The sequence below is a fragment of the Leucopleurus acutus genome (genome assembly GCF_964270905.1).
Source record: "Leucopleurus acutus genome assembly, chromosome: 11".
Lineage (NCBI taxonomy): Eukaryota > Metazoa > Chordata > Mammalia > Artiodactyla > Delphinidae > Leucopleurus > Leucopleurus acutus.
Genome location: NC_139152.1, coordinates 103118096 through 103134223, shown reverse-complemented (window position 1 = coordinate 103134223; position 16128 = coordinate 103118096). Strand labels below are relative to the sequence as shown.

General features: G+C 48.7%; 1 protein-coding gene across 1 annotated transcript; it reads right to left on the bottom strand.

Annotated features, from left to right (window-relative positions):
- Nucleotides 1–12489: 12489 nt before the first annotated feature.
- Nucleotides 12490–15900, bottom strand: ZBED4 (zinc finger BED-type containing 4; the record flags this gene model as incomplete). The annotated part of the gene is made up of 1 exon (XM_082850478.1): nt 12490–15900. One exon carries the CDS (start codon nt 15898–15900, stop codon nt 12490–12492), a length of 3411 nt encoding a protein of 1136 aa, XP_082706604.1.
- Nucleotides 15901–16128: the final 228 nt, after the last annotated feature.

The window sequence follows — 16128 nt, the reverse complement described above, 5'->3', positions numbered from 1 at the left end:
CCACGTGGCTTGTGGAATCTTAGCTCCCCAACCAGGGATCGAACCCAGGCCCCTTGTAGTGGAAGCTCGGAGTCCTAACCACTGGACCACCAGGGAAGTCCCAGTCCTTTAATTTCTTGAAGACCCATATCTCGGAACCGTTCACCCCCCCCCCCCGCCCACTTTATTCGCCAAACCCACAATCTCTTTCATGATTTCCTTGACTGATTTTATTTATTTTTGGCTGTGTTGGGTCTTTGTTGCTGTGCGTGGGATTCCTCTAGCTGCGGTGCGTGGGCTTCTCATTGCAACAGCTTCTTGTTGCGGAGCATGGGCTCTAGGCGTGTGGGCTTCAGTAGTTGTGCCATGTGGGCTCAGTAGTTGTGGCTCACGGGCTCTAGAGCACAGGCTCAGTAGTTGTGGCACGTGGGCTTAGTTGCTCCGCGGCATGTGGGATCTTCCCGGACCAGGGCTCGAACCCGTGTCCCCTTCACTGGCAGGCGGATTCTTAAGCACTGCACCGCCAGGGAAGCCCCCCATGATTTCCTTGATTGAGTGTGTCATAAATCCTGTGAAGTCATGCACAGCATCTGGACAGTTCTCCAGCAGGAATGTATTGTTGTGGGCTTGATGGCTCTCACGGCTTTTTTTTTTTTTTTTTAATAACAACGATGGCATCCTCAGTGGTATGATCCTCCCGGACCCTCAGACTCTCACGACGTTCTCCGTATCAGGGTTCTCTTCCATAGCGTTGACGATCCTTTCCACACAGTGTCGTGTGTAATGAGCCTTGAAGGTCCTATGGCCCCCTGACCTAGAGACTGAATAGAGACATTGTGTCTGGGGGCTAGCAGACCACTTCAGCGCCTTCGGTGTTGAACTCATGGGGTTCTGGGCGGGCAGGCGCGTTGCCCAGTATCAAAAGAACTGTAAAAGGCAGTCCCTTCCTGACAAGGTGCTTCCTGAATTCAGGGACAAGGAATCGATGGAACCGGTTGCCCAGGCCCTTTTGATGTCCAGTCAAAGACCGGCAGCTGCTGCTCCTCTTCTCCCTGCAAGGCTGGAGGTCAGCGGCTTTACAGATGAGCGCAGTCCTGGCCGTAAACCCGACCACATTTGTGCAGGATAATCGAGACAGCCCATTCCTTCCTGCCTTAAATCCTGCTGCTTGATTCTCCTTACTGATGAATGTCCTTTGTGGCATTTTTTCCCAGAATAGGGCAGTTTCATCTGTATTAAAAACTTGTTCAGGCAGATGTCCTTTCTACCCAATGATTTTCTTCACAGCGTCTGAGAACGTGTCTGCGCCGCCTCTCCCGTTACCTTGACATTTTAAAGCCAAATCTCTTTCTAAAATCATCAAACCATCCTTTGCTGGCATTCAAATCTCCAGCTTTACAACCTTCCCCTCCCTTTCGCTTAAGTTGTCGTATGATGACTTTGCTTTTTCTCGAATCATTCCTAGATTCTATATAGGTGCACCTTTCTTATGGCAATCCTGCGCCCGCCTAAAAGCTGCTTTTTCAAATAAAAAGGTATTTCACAAGAAGTGCAAGGTTTTCTGCCTGCTGGTGTAGCTGCAGTGCCAGCTTCATGGATTTCCTTTCCTTTTTTACATTCATCTTGAAGTGGCGGCAGCCGCAGCTGCAGACCTCACTCTGCGACGCACATCAAGCCATTCAGCTTTTTCTCTTCACGTCTTGCCTCTTCTCTGCGTCTTGGGAGCGCTTGCAGCATTGCCAGGGCACTTCGTGGGTCCCGTGGTGGTGGTCAAGGTTCCCGGTGTTGCACTAAATACAATGAAATAATCCGCAAGAACCACAAGAGATTGCGGTTTACGGGAGAGACCACCTGCTCCGGAGGGGGTGAGCGCACACGGCGTTGTAGGCGGACGCGGGGAATACGCGCGCCGGAAGCAGCAGCAGGGGTGGCTGCAGCATTATTACTGTAGGTGCTACAGTTAATTCATGCAGTGAGGACTTCATACGGCATCTTTACGTTTGCTTCCTTTCTCTGCACTTCAAGTGGAGCCATGTGTTGTGTGCCTCAGGTTTGTTTTTTTTAAAAATAAATTTATTTATTTATTTTTGGCTGCATTGGGTCTTCATTGCTGTGTGCGGGCTTTCTCTAATTGTGGCGAGCGGGGGCTGCTCTTCGTTGCGGTGCACGGGCTTCTCATTGCAGTGGCTTGCTGCAGAGCACAGGCTCTAGGCACACGGGCTTCAGTAGTTGTGGCACATGGGCTCAGTAGTTGTGGTGCACGGGCTTAGTTGCTCCGCGGCATAAGGGATCTTCCCGGACCAGGGATTGAACCCATGTCCCCTGCATTGGCAGGCAGATTCTTAACCACTGCGCCACCAGGGAAGTCCTGTGCCTCAGGTTTGATACATTTTGGCTTTATATCATAAATTCATGTATGTTTTATGGTAGTAACTGATAAAATAGACTAACATCTACATGTTTTATGCATTCATGACACACCTTTTAAATTTTTTCAATATTTGTAGGCCACATGGTTCATCTGTGAGTTTTTTGAAGCTGTCGAAAGTCTCCAAAAACTTTTCCAATATATTGAAAACAATCCACGTATGAGCGGACCGTGCAGTTCGAACCTGTGTTGTTCAAGGGTCAACTGTGATCGCTCAAGATGATAAATAGTTTCGGGATCCCTTTGCCACACAAACAAGACGTCTGGATTCATGCACTTTGCTCCCTGGCCCACGACTGTCAATACTGCATTTATAAATTCCTTGGATTACCCACCTCAATGTGTTACGTTTTTCTTTTGATTCACTTTTCATTTGCTTTCAGCCCTAGGATCCGATCCCCCCCCCCCCCCCCCGTTTCATTGGTAGAACGTGACCACACACTCTTCTAGATGTCCGAACTCTTCCTGAAGGCATGCTCAGGGAAGTCACTCCCTCCCTCCCATAACTCCTCCCCGTTTTTTGTAGCGAATGCCATTGTTTTCTGGTTTATCCTTCATGTGTTTCTTTTTGTAAAGACCAGCAGATACACATATTCTTTATTCCCCTTCATTCTTCCCGAAGGGCAGTGGCATTCCATACGCTCTTTGTTTTTTTCACATCTCCTGGAGATCTCCTAGAAATCGCTTCGTCCATTCACAGGGATTTCTCGCATCCTTTGGAACCACAGTACTTCATTATGTGGACGTGCACTAACGCACTCAGTCAACCTCCCGCATGTGGGCATTTATACGGACGTGCACTAATGCACTCAATCTCCTGCATGTGGGCATTTATACGGACGTGCACTAATGCACTCGGTCAACCTCCCGCATGTGGGCATTAATACGGACGTGCACTACTGCACTCGGTCAACCTCCTGCATGTGGGCATTTATACGGACGTGCACTACTGCACTCGGTCAACCTCCTGCATGTGGGCATTGAGGTGGTTGCCCATAGTTTGCAACTTCAAATAATGCTACAAAGAATAACCTTATGCATTTGTATTTTCAAATTGTTTGAGGTATATCTTTAGGGCAAATTCCTGGAAGTGGGAATGTTAGGCCAAGGGTAAATGCGTGGTAGTTTTGCTAGGTATTGCCAAATTCTCCTCCACAAGGGTGGTACCATTTCCCATTTCCACAGGGCCCATAGAATATGTTAACCTTTTTCAGTCTGCCTGTCTGATGGGTAAGCAGTAGCATCTCAGTATAGTTTTAATCTTCATCTCCCTATGAGTGGAGCTGAATGTCTTCATAGGTTTAAGGGCCATCTGTCTTTGTAAATTGTTTGTAGCTTTTGCCCATTTTCCATTGTATTTTTGGTCATCTCTCCCTCACTTTATAAAAATTCTTCAATTAATAAGGGTACTTGCCCTTTATATCCAATATATATTGAAAATAATTTCTCCCCGTTTGTCATTTGTCTTTTGAATCTGCTTCTGAAGTCCTTTTCCCATGCAGAATTTTTGTCAATTGTATGTTTTCATGTTTATCAGGCTTTTCTTTACCTGCTCCTAGTTGGGAAGCTTCCCCACACTCAGGAGCTCAGCTCTGCCTTCTTTCAGTACTTGCATATTTTCATTTTTGCATGTAGACCTGCTGATCCAGTTGGAATTTACTTTAAAAAAAAAAAAGAATATTTATTTATTTGTTTATTTGGCTGTGCCCAGTCTTAGTTGTGGCACACAGGACCTTTAGTTGTGGCACATGGGATCTTTAGTTGCGGCATGTGGGATCTAGCTCCCTGACCAGGGATCGAACCTGGGCCCCCTGCAGTGGGAGCACAGAGTCTTATCCACTGGACCACAGGGAAGTCCCTGAAGTTTACTTCTGTGTGCAGTGTGAGGGGTAGGCCTAATTGTATCTTTTTCCAAACGTACATTATTAAAGGTGCATCTTGGCCTCTGAGATTTGAAGCCACAAACTGAACTTCCACATTTTAAGTTTTGGCAATTATGAATAAAGCTGCTGTAAACATGTGTGCAGGTTTTTGTGTGAACGTAAGTTTCCAACTCCTCTGGGTAAATTCTGAGGAGCACGATTGCTGGATCGTATGGTAAGAGCGTGCCTAGTTTTTGGTAAGAGTCCACCAAAGTGTCATCCCAAGTGGCTGCACCGTGCTGCGTTCTCAGCAGCAATGGTGAGAGTTCCTGTTGCTCCACGTCCTCGTCAGCATTTGGTGTTGTCAGTGTTCTGGATTTTGGCCATTCTCATAGGTGTGTAGTGGTGTCTTGCTTTAATTTGCATTTTGCTGATGACGTATGATGAGGAGCATATTTTCATATTATTACTTGGCATCTATATGTCTTCTTTGGTGAAGAGCCTTCTTTGGTGCAGCAGTCTCCCCTTTTTTAAAATTTTTTTTTATTTTTGCGGTACGCGGGCCTCTCACTGCTGTGGCCCCTCCCGTTGCGGAGCACAGGCTCCGGGCGCGCAGGCTCAGCGGCCATGGCTCACGGGCCCAGCCGCTCCGCGGCATGTGGGATCTTCCCCGACCGGGGCACGAACCCGCGTCCCCTGCATCGGCAGGCGGACTCTCAACCACTGCGCCACCAGGGAAGCCCCTTCCTGCTTTTTTAAGCCCCCTTTTTTTTAGTCAGGTTGCTTGTCTTATTGTTGAGTTTTAAGAGCTCTTCGTACATTTTGAATGATAGTCCTTTATCAGATGTGTCTTTTGCAAATGTTTCCTCCCAGTCTGTGGCTTGCCTATTGACATTGTCAACAGAAGTTTCTAATTTTAACAAAGTCTAGCTATTGATTCTTTCATGGATCATGCCTTTGATGTTGCATCTAAAAAGTCATCACCACACCCAAGGTCATCTAGGTTTTCTCCTATGTTATCTTCAAGGAGTTTTATAGTTTCTTTAAGGGATATGGGCCTGTGGTTTTCTTTTCTTGTAATATTTTTGTCTGGTTTTGATATTAGGGTAATACTTGCCTCATAGAAAGAGGAAGTATTCCCTTTGCTTCTATCCCCTGGAAGAGGTTGTAGAGAATTTGTATAATTTCTCCTTAAATGTTTGATAGAATTCACCAGTGAACCCATCTGGTGCTTTCTGTTTTGGAAGGTTATTAATTCTTGATTCAATTGCTTTAATTGATATAGACCTATTCAGATAGTCTACTCCTTGTGTGACTTTTGGCTGACTGTGTCTTCCAAGAAATTGGCCCATTTTATCAAGGTTATCAAATTTGTGTTCACAGAGATGTTCACAGTATTCTTTTATTATCTTTTTAATGTCCATGTGCAGACTTACAGTTCCTCCCTCGGATCACTTGTATCATTGTTGGCACTCATTTCACTTATATAGCAGCTACACACGAACACACACACATACATACACACATATATACATATATATATATAATATATACACTCATATATTCATACATGTATAAGCATTCAGAATTGAATATATTGTTGGTATTATTATTTTGAACAACCTGTTAATTCCTAGATCAATTAAGAATTTAAAAATTAATTTATTCCTTCTTTGAGCTCTTCCTTATTTTACGTAGAGCCACGTTTCTGACCTGTATCATTTCCTTCTCTCTAAAGAACTTCCTTTAACATTTCCTGCCAGGCAGTCTACTGGCCACAAATTCCCTCGACTTTTGTTTTTCTGAGAAGGTCTTTATTTCTCTTTCATTTTTAAGAATAATTTCAAAGGGTATAGAATTCTAAGTTGGTGGGGTTTTTCTCTCAACACTTTAAATATTTCAGTCCACTTTCCTCTTTCTTTTGCACGATTTCTGAGAAGTCAGTTGTAGTTCTTATCTTTGTTATTTTGTAGGTAGGGTATTCCCCCCCCCCCAACCCTGCCGACTTCTTTGAGGTTTTTGTCTTTGATTTTCTTTAGTTTAAAAATGATGCGTAAAGGTGTAGATTTTTTGTTTATTTATTTATTGGCATTTATCCTGCTTGATGTTCCCTGCGCTTCCTGTTTTGGTGTCTGACATTTCAGTTGTGGAAATTGTCGGTCGTTATTTAAAATCTTGCCTCTTCCTCTCCCGCTCCTTCCAATATTCCTATCGCGCAAGCTGCCCCTTATGCGCTTGCCCCACAGATCTTGGACATTGTTTTTTCCAGTCTTTGTTCTCCCTGCTTTTTGCTTTTCGAGGATTCTATTGAGACATCCTCTAGCTCAGAGGTTCTTTCCTCAGCCATGTCCAGTCTGCTAATAAGCCCATCAAAAGCATTCTTCATATCTGTTATGGCGTTTTTTATGTCTAGCATTTCTTTTCGGTTCTTTCTTAGCATTTCCGTCTCTCCGCTTGCATTGCCCATCTGTTCTTACATGTCATCTACTTTATCCATGAGAGCCCTTAGCGTATTAATCATAGTTGCTTAAACTCCCGGTCTGATAATTCCAACATCTCTGCCATTTCTGGTTCTGAACCTTGCTCTATCTCTTCAAATTGTGTTTTTTGCCTTTTAACTGTGTAATTTTTTCCTGATAGCCAGACATGATGTACTGGGTGAAAGGAACTGCTATAAATAGGCCTTAATAACGTGGAGGTGAGGTGTGGGAGAGGAGACGCCTTCTACGGTCCTGTGATCGGGCCTCAGTTCTTTTACTGAGCCTGTGCCTCTGGACTGTGAACTTCACAAGTGTTTCTCAGTCCTTTATCTCCCCTTGGTTGGGACGGGCTGCCCAGAGAGGCTGGAGCTGGGCATTTCCCTTCCCCTGGTCAGTTAGGCTCTGATAACACCCCAGCAGGTCAGGCTCTGGTTAACGAGTTTCCCTTGAGCGCAGCCTTGTTAAGGAGAGCAGAGTGCTCTGTCGCGGTAGGAGATGGTTCCTTCCCTTCCCCTGCAGAAAGCTTGAGGGGGCTTTGCTGATATTTACTTGGGAACCTGCTCAGGCTCCAGGGGTAAATCTCACAGTACTGTGTGGGCTCCCTCATGACTGGGTCCCCTGGAGTTTTTTTTTTTTTTTCTTTTTCGGTGGTACACAGGCCTCTCACTGTTGTGGCCTCTCCCATTGCGGAGCACAGGCTCCGGATGCGCAGGCCCAGCCGCTCCGTGGCATATGGGATCCTCCCGGACCAGGCCACGAACCCATGTCCCCTGCATCAGCAGGCGGACTCTCAACCACTGTGCCACCAGGGAAGGCCCCCCATAGGTTTTAACTCTCACAGTTGCTGACAACTTTGAGTCTCCTGAAATCCATCAACTGCAGTTTAAGTTTTTCTGCCCCAGAACTGGTTTCCCAGGCCAGGTTGCACTCCTGACTCTCTACTCTGGTAAACCATGATTCACTGTACTTGCCTGTCTCCCCAGTCTTGGATGTAACAGTTTGACTTGTGTCCGCCAAGAAGAGTTTTTGATTTTTTAGATTGTTCTGCTTTTTACTTGTTAGGATGGAGTTGCAATTTCCAAGCTCCTCACATGCAGATATCAAAACTGGAAGTATATATATGTGTGTGTGAATGTGTGTGTATATATATATATATATATATATATATATATATAATTTCTTTTCTTTTTTAATGTATTAGTCTCTTAAACATGGGGGGAGAAAAAACAAAAGTGGAGTTACAACGCACTTCACAACAATACTAGGTTTTGTAGCTGCGTATATATTTACCTCTCTGAACACTTTATTTCTTCACATGGCTTTGAGTCACTGCCTGATGTCCCTTCATCTCACCTGCAGGGCTCCCTTGAGCATTTCTTGCAGGGCAGGTCTAGTGGTCACTAACTCCCTCAGCTTTTGCGTATCTGGGATTGTCTTAATTTCTCCCTCGTTTTATTTTTGGCTGCGTCACGCGGAATACAGGATCTTAGTTCCCAGACCAGGGATCAAACCCATGCCCCCTGCAGTGGAAGTGTGGTGTCTTAACCACTGGACTGCCAGAGAAATCCCTCTCCCTCATTTTTGAAGGATAGTTTAGCCAGATATAAAATTCCTGATCAACAATTTTTTTTCACTTAGCACTTTGAATATATCAGCCCATTGTCTTCTGGGCTCCAAGGTTTCTGGTGAGAAATCTGCTAATATCTTATTGATGATCCTTGTGTGTGGTGAGTCACTTCTCTTGATGCTTTCAAGATTCTCTGCCTTTCGACAGTTTGATTATATAACATGTCTCAGTGTGGGTCTCTTTGAGTTCATCTTACTTGAAGTTCATGAGCTTCTTGGATGTTTATATTTGTGTCTTTCATCAAATTTGGGAAGTTATCGGCCATTATATCTTCACATATTCTTTCTGCCCCCACCCATAACTTCTTCCTCTGGGACTCCCACAGTACGTATGTTGGCTTGCTTAGTGGTGCCCACATATCCCTTAGCTCTGTTCACTTTTCTTCAATCTTTTTTGTTTCTCAAACTTGATGATTTCCATTGTACTATATTCATAGTTGCTGATTCTTTATTCAATCTGCTTAAATCTGCCTTTGAATCTTTCTAGTGAAAATTTCCATCTCAGTTGTACTTTTCAGCTCCAAATTTCATTTTGGTTTTTTAGGTTTTCTATGTCTTTATTGATATTTCCACCTTTTTCATACATTATTTTCTTGACTTTCTCCATGTCCTATTTAGTTCTTTGAGCATCTTTAAGACTGCTGTTTTAAAGTCTCTGTCCAGTATATCCACCATCAGGTCTTTTTTCAGGGAGAGACTGTTGAATTATTTTTTTCCTTCGGGTAAAAAGTATTTTGACCATACTTCCCTGTTTCTTTGTATGCCTTGCGATTTTTTTTGTTGTGCACTGGACATTTTCATTTAACAATTTGGTGACTCTGGAAATCAGATTCTTCCTCTTCCCTAGGCTTTGTGCTTTCCCTAGGTTTTGTTTTTGATTGTCTTTGTGCCAAGGGTCAGCCTGAGGCGTAAAGTTAATGTCTTCTTAAGTGTTTTCTGAGCCGTTCCCTGGGCACAAGTAGTCACATTCTAATTCTCCCCATATATGCAGTTATTTTTATATGTCCTTAGTCTTTAATGTCTGGCTCCTGAAAGGGGAAAAGCAAAAAATACAGGGGATTAAAAAAGGGCTCTGGGGACTTCCCTGGTGGCGCAGTGGTTGGGAATCCACCTGCCAATGCAGGGGACACGGGTTTGGTCCCTGGTCCAGGAAGATCCCACATGCCGCAGAACAACTAAACCCGTGCACCGCAACTACTGAGCCTGTACTCTAGAGCCCGTGAGCCACAACTACTGAGCCCATGTGCCATAACTACTGAATCCCGTGTGCTTAGAGCCCGTGCTCCGCAAAAAGAGAAGCCACCGTGATGAGAAGCCCATGCACCGCAACGAAGGGTAGCCCCCACTTGCCGCAACTAGAGAAAGCCCATGCGCAACAATGAAGACCCAATGCAGCCAAAAGTAAATAAATAAAAAATATTTTTTTAAAAAAAGGGCTCTGGCCCTTTAAATCCCCTGGAAGAGAAGAGGCAGAGGGTCTTGCAACAATGCAGGGGTGCGGGGTCGGGGTCGGTACAACAACGGCGCCTCTTTCTCTGCACCTGTGAGATCAGAAGCAGTGCTGAGCTATCAGAGCACAGATCCCCAGTATCTGGAGGACAGGGTCCTGTCTTGCCCCGCCCTGGCTCCTGTGAGCTGTGTGCAGGCTGCTCCAGGACCCATGCACAGCTGCCTGCCACAGGGGTGGGAGACGGGGAGCTGCCTGCCGGGGGGGCTGGGGGAGGGGCGCTGCCACCCTGCAAGTCTCCCCTGGGCGTTACAAGCCTTCTGCATTCTCCAGCGTTCCCGATAGTTATGGCAGACCGGTTCCGGCAGGGGATGGGGACTTGCGGTGCTCCTACTGCGCCATCTTCCCAGACCCTTTCTCATTCTGACACTGATGGATTTTTCTTAATTGAACTATAACTGACATACGATGTAGGTATACCACATAGTGATTCGATATTTTTATACGTTATAAAAATGGTCACAATAAGTCTAGTTCCCATCTGTCACCACACCAAGCTTTCCCAATATTACTGACTATATGCCCTATGGTGTACATTACAACCTGGTGGCTCGTTCTGTCAATGGAAGTTTGTGCCTCTTCCTCTCCCTCACCTGTTTCACTCATCCCTCATCCTCTCCCTTCTGGAAACTACCAGTTTATTCTCTGTATCTATGAGTGTGTTCCTGTTTCATTTTGTTTTTAGATTCCACATTTGCGTGAAATCATGTGGTATTTGTCTCTCTCTGTCCAACTTATTTCACTTAGCATAACACTCTCCAGGTCTATCCATTTTGTTGCAAATGGCAAGATTTTTTTATGGCTAAGTAATATTCCATTGTATGTATATATATATATATATATATATATATACACACACACACACCATATCTTCTCTATCCATTCATCTGTTGAGGGACACTTGGGTTGCTCCCATATCTTGCGATCATAAATAATGTTGCTATGAACATGGGGGTACATGTATCTTTTCAAATTAGTGTTTTTGCCTTCAGGAAAATATCCAGGAGTGGGATGCTGGGTCATACGGTAGCATGTGATGTTCTGAGGAGCCTCCATACTCTTTTCCACAGCGGCTGCTCTTCCCCTCCAGCACCACAGGCTGCACAGCACTTGCTCTGAACACAAGACCCGGAAAGTTCTCATACATCACTGCCGCTATCAGAAATGCTGTTGTAAGAATTACTCCTCCACTTCCCCTGGGTCCCACCTGGGGCTAAGGTGAAAGTCCAAAGGCTGCATGAATGTGGTTTCTGTGTATGTTGGCCCCCAAGAGTAGGACTGTTTTATTATCCTAAGAATAAAAAGCCAGTGTCCTCCAGCAGTAGAAAATTGCAAATAAAAAGTTTAATTTCAGAAACTGGGTTCACCATTTATAAATACACTAAAACGTAGTCAATGCAAATTCAGATTAATAACAGGTACAGTATTTTAACAAAACGACAACTTTTCTAAAAGGTCACAGGCAAATCAGTGACTTGTTTCACCCAGAATATTTACCTGGTTCGAAATAAGAAAATGAACCCTTTTCTAGACACTGAGGCAAAAACTTTGAAGACGTATTATTGTTAAAAAAACCTGATGACTGATACTCCATTTTGATGTCCTTGGGATTCTAAAATATCCCATTGATGGCTGAATCTTCCCTATTATCAAAAAGAAAATCTAAACACCTAAGGCTATTCTTACAACTGTATTATAGCAATCTTCTTCCCTGTGAATAAGCCACCTCTTCTAAAAAGGACTGTATACATAATTTGATCAAATTGGGGGTCAGTGCACAAATTTCAAGATAGCTTCATGGTGTAGAGCCACTGAGCCAGAGGCTTGGAGATTCCATCAACAGGATGCTGTAAACGTGTCACGCTGTGCACTAGCTACACAGCAGGCACCACCGGCGCTCACTGTGAATGGCGGGGATGTGTCCGAGCTAACAGCCCACGTGGCACTGAGGGCAAACCCCTGAAACGGCAGTGCTCTCTCCCCTGAACCCTACATGACTGACATTCCGGGATACGTGTGAGTGCAGGCTTGTCTTCGAAAGCCACGTCTCTGTCGTGTAAACAGTCACCTCCCAGAACACTCACCGTCCCCTGAACGTACTTTGGAGCCCGCAGCCAGGAACTGCTTGGTCGGGATGGCTTGAACTCCACCTCCTGTACACAGGTTTTGTCTGACAGCCACAAGAGCGGTTTTGTTGCAACTAAAGCAATTTTAAACTAAAGTACAGTACCTGATTTGTGGTTTTTACATAATCCAATAAGAAGCCTACTGAATAAAACTGCTTATATCTCCTCCGCCATTCTAGTAAAACAAACTCCTAACCCCCAACTTTTAAACAATTTTACAGTTACGAATGAAAACCTAATCATTGTATTTCATAACTGACAAGACAGGCTGTTTCTACTGGACTTCTTAAAAAACACACCGTGGTACCTGGCCTGAAGGACTGGGTAAGGCACATGTGGACGTGACGGCGAGGGCCGGGACGGGAACCTCCCGTGGACGTGGACCTGAGCGCCCGGCCTGATGTCCCGCAGGGCCCCGACCGCAGCGAGCCGCCAGCCCGGGGCCGGTGCTGCTTCTTGTCCGGTGGCTCCACCGTGAGCTTCAATACTGGAAGCATATTAAGGGAAGATTCACTTTCAGAAAAATAAGTTTCTCGAAATGCTCCATCGTGAGCCGGGACTGGCCAAAGCTGCCGTTCTCAGTGGGTGTGCTGAACAGCCTCTCGGAGGGAACGATGCTCGGGGGGCAGCCCAGAAACCGCACGGCCAAGGTGGAGAGGCCCGGCCAGGCCGCCCTCTTCAGGTTCCAGTAGGCGAGCGGGTCACAGCTGTGCTCCAGCACCTCCTCCTCCAGGTACGCGAGCACCATGTCCTCCGGGACCTTCGTCCTCCCTCTGGGCTCGGTCTTCTTCATCTTGGCCATGAGTGACCACAGGCTCTCCTCGCCGGCACAGTCTCGCGGTGGGGAGCCCGGGTCGCATCCGTTGGAGACGGGCGTGGGCTCTGAGGTAGAATTCAGCGTTTCTAGTTCCCTGATCAAGTCCTGCTTGTACTGCTCCGCCTCCTCCTCGGAGAAGAGGGAGGCTTTGTAGCGCGGGTCCAGCAGGGTGGCCAGCACGTACCTGGGGTCGTGGAGGGTGGCGGACAGGCGGCTCACCATGGCCTCCCTGAGGGACTTGAGCATGGTGTCGATGCCCATGGTCTCCTCGAACAGCATCTCCACCCTCCTGTTGAGGATGTGGATCATGGGGATGACCTGGCTGAGCGTGGACACGTGGGTGCTCATCTCCCGCCTAGCGGCGTCGAAGGGCTTCAGCGCATGGCACACGGACTGCATCACCTCCCACTGGTCGCAGCTGATGAGCTCCCGGAAGTTACACTCGACAGACAGCTCGTTCACCGCCCTCTTCTGCTCGATAAGCCGCTCCAGCATGTGAAACGACGTGTTCCACTTGGACGGGACGTCCTGGAGGAGGTGGTGGGGCGGCAGCTCGTACTCCTTCTGCAGCTCTGCCAGCTTTGCTTTCGCCCGGGGTGACCGGTGGACCCGTTCGCATATTTTCCGTGCGGTGCTGAGTAGGTTCTGGACCATCCTCTGGCTCTTGATGGCCTCGCTGACGATGAGGCTGACCGTGTGACTGAAGCACTGCACGCTCGAGCGGGCCCCCTCGTTCAGCGCCTTCCCTATGCTGGGGCTGTCGGTGACTGTGATGCCCACCTGCAGGCCAGTGGACGTCACCCAGGCCTCCCACCAGCACTCCAGCTGCTTCTGGACGCTGCCGCCGCTGTAGTCGCAGTCGACCTGCGACACGTCCAGCAGCGCCGAGCAGTGGTGGTCCTCGCGGTGCGGTCGGGCCGACGACTCAAAGGTGACCCAGTGGGCGGTGAGGGTCAGGTACTCCCGGGTCTGGCTGCTCATCCAGATTCCAGACGTGAAGTGGACCACACCGCTCTCGGCTTCCTGGAGATGTGACATGATGATGTGTTTCACATTGTCGTACATACCTGGGATGGCCGTCCTGGAGAAGTAGGACGGAGGGGGCAGAGAGTACTGAGGTTTCAAGTATTCGAGCAGCCTGTTGAAGCCAACGTTGTCCACAAACGAGTACGGCTGGAGGTCAAGTGCGATCATTTCAGCAATGAGACTTGTTATTTTTTTGGCAACTGGATGCGAATCATAAAACTTCTCGCTGGTGTCATCGCAGGAGGAGGCGCCTGCCGACTCTGAGCTCAGGGGCCCACGGGCACCAGGAGGGGAGGGTGGCGCCGTCCTGGGGGCGTCGGGCTTCAGCACGCCGCCGTGGAACCTCTGCAGGTGCCTCAGGAGACAGCTGGTGCCCAGGTTGGTCGGCTTCTTGCCTCTGCTGATCGTCCGGCCACAGTGCAAGCACACGACCTTCGTGGGGTCTGCGGAGCAGATAGAAAAGTGATTCCACAACTTGGAGGTCTTTTTGCTGTTGACAGGAAACATAACTTGATTGTTTTTTGTGACCATGGTCGGCAGGTCAGTTAATCTGGAGGAGGAAGTTTCTGCAGAAGCCAAGGTGGCGTATGGCGAATTCGCCAGGCTGGCCCCCAGAAAGCCCTTCTGGTTCCCAACGACCTCCGGGTGGCGCCTGTAGAGATGCCGCATCAAACAGCTCGTGCCCACGTCACCCTTCTTGCCCCGGCTGATGACGCAGCCACAGTGCCTGCACACAGCCTTGAGGCTGTCCGTGGGGGCCAGCGAGAAGTGATGCCAGACTTCCGACTTCAGCCTCCTCATGACCTTCTTGTTCTGCTGGAACACGGCACCAGACTCGAGTGGGCGAGGGCTGGGCGTGTCGCCCGGCTGCTTCTCGGGAGAGGACGCCCATGAGGCCTCACCCACGTCAGAGGAGGAGGACAACGCCCACGCGTCTTCCACCTGCGTGTCTCCAAGGTTCCAGTGTGCTGGCGGGTCCTCCGCCAGCCGGTCGGGGGAGGAGGGCGCAGAGGTGGAGTCCTGCACCGGCTTCCCCGGAGACGAGGACGTGGGGCTGGGCTCTCCGTCAGGCAGCGGCGGGGTGGGCAGCAGGGTTGGGGGTGCAGAGTAGGGGGGCAGCACGCCAGCGCCCCCGCCGTTTTCCCGAAGCACGATGGAGCGGTGTGCCCGCCACATGTGCCTGATGAGGCAGCTGGTGCCCAGGTCCTTCCCGTTCTTCCCCCGGCTGAACTCGTTCATGCAGTGGATGCACACGGCCTTGGAGTTGTCCAGGGGCGACAGGTAGAAGTGCTTCCAGACGGCAGACCTCCTCCTGGACCCGGATGCGCTCCTGGGCAGGGGGAGGTTTTTCTCAGCCCCGTTCTCTGCAGGCTCGTCGCAGTGGAGGCTGGGGGGCTGGGGAGGCGGCCCCGCCAGGGCTTCATCCCTGCTGTACCTCTCAGAGACTGACACGTCGGAGGGGGCCTCTTCAGAAGAAACCACAGAGCCAAGTTCCTCTGTCACCTGATGGGGAGACGGGCTCTTAGAGGCCGTTCTGGGGACGAGTTTGCCAGGTGACAGGACGGTGCCCGGGTCTCCGGCATCAGTGGGCGGCGGCGGGAGCCGCGGCAGAGGGGCAGGGAGGGGGGCCGGGGCCGGCGCGCTGCCGTTTTCCTCCACAAGAACGGTGGGGTGCGCCCGCCTCACGTGCCGCATCAGACAGCTGGTGCTCAGGTCCTTCTCGTTCTTGCCCCTGCTGAACTCCTTCATGCAGTACGTACAGATGGCCTTCGTGCTATCCCGGGGTGAGATGAAAAAATGCTTCCAAGCCGGGGACTTCTTCCTGGAGCTGATGCCGCGGCCGGAGAGCAGGCTCTGCGTCACGGCCTCCATGGCCACGCTGTACAGGGTGCTGTTATACTGTGACAATAGGGCCCCGTAGTCGTCCTCGGGGTCAGGAGAGACGCGCCTCCCCGGGGGCTGGCAGCCACAGCTCGCCTCTCTGCCCTCTGCCCGTTCATCCCCGCTGCCAGCCCGTTTCCTGTTCTCCTGCTCATTTCTAAAGTCCATTCTTTCCAAACTGTGATCAGCGATGTGATCGTCATCTTCCTCTTCTATTTTAAAATGTATTTGATCAGAAACAAAATCCCCACCCGCTTCGGGACGCGTCTCCTGGTGATTCTCCATGACTGACCATAACTATTCTGGCTGCCTCACGATGCTGACCGCCTGCGTTGGTAGAAAACTGATGCAAATGCTCCTTTGTGCCCCCAAATGTACATTATCTTCAGTTCTTTC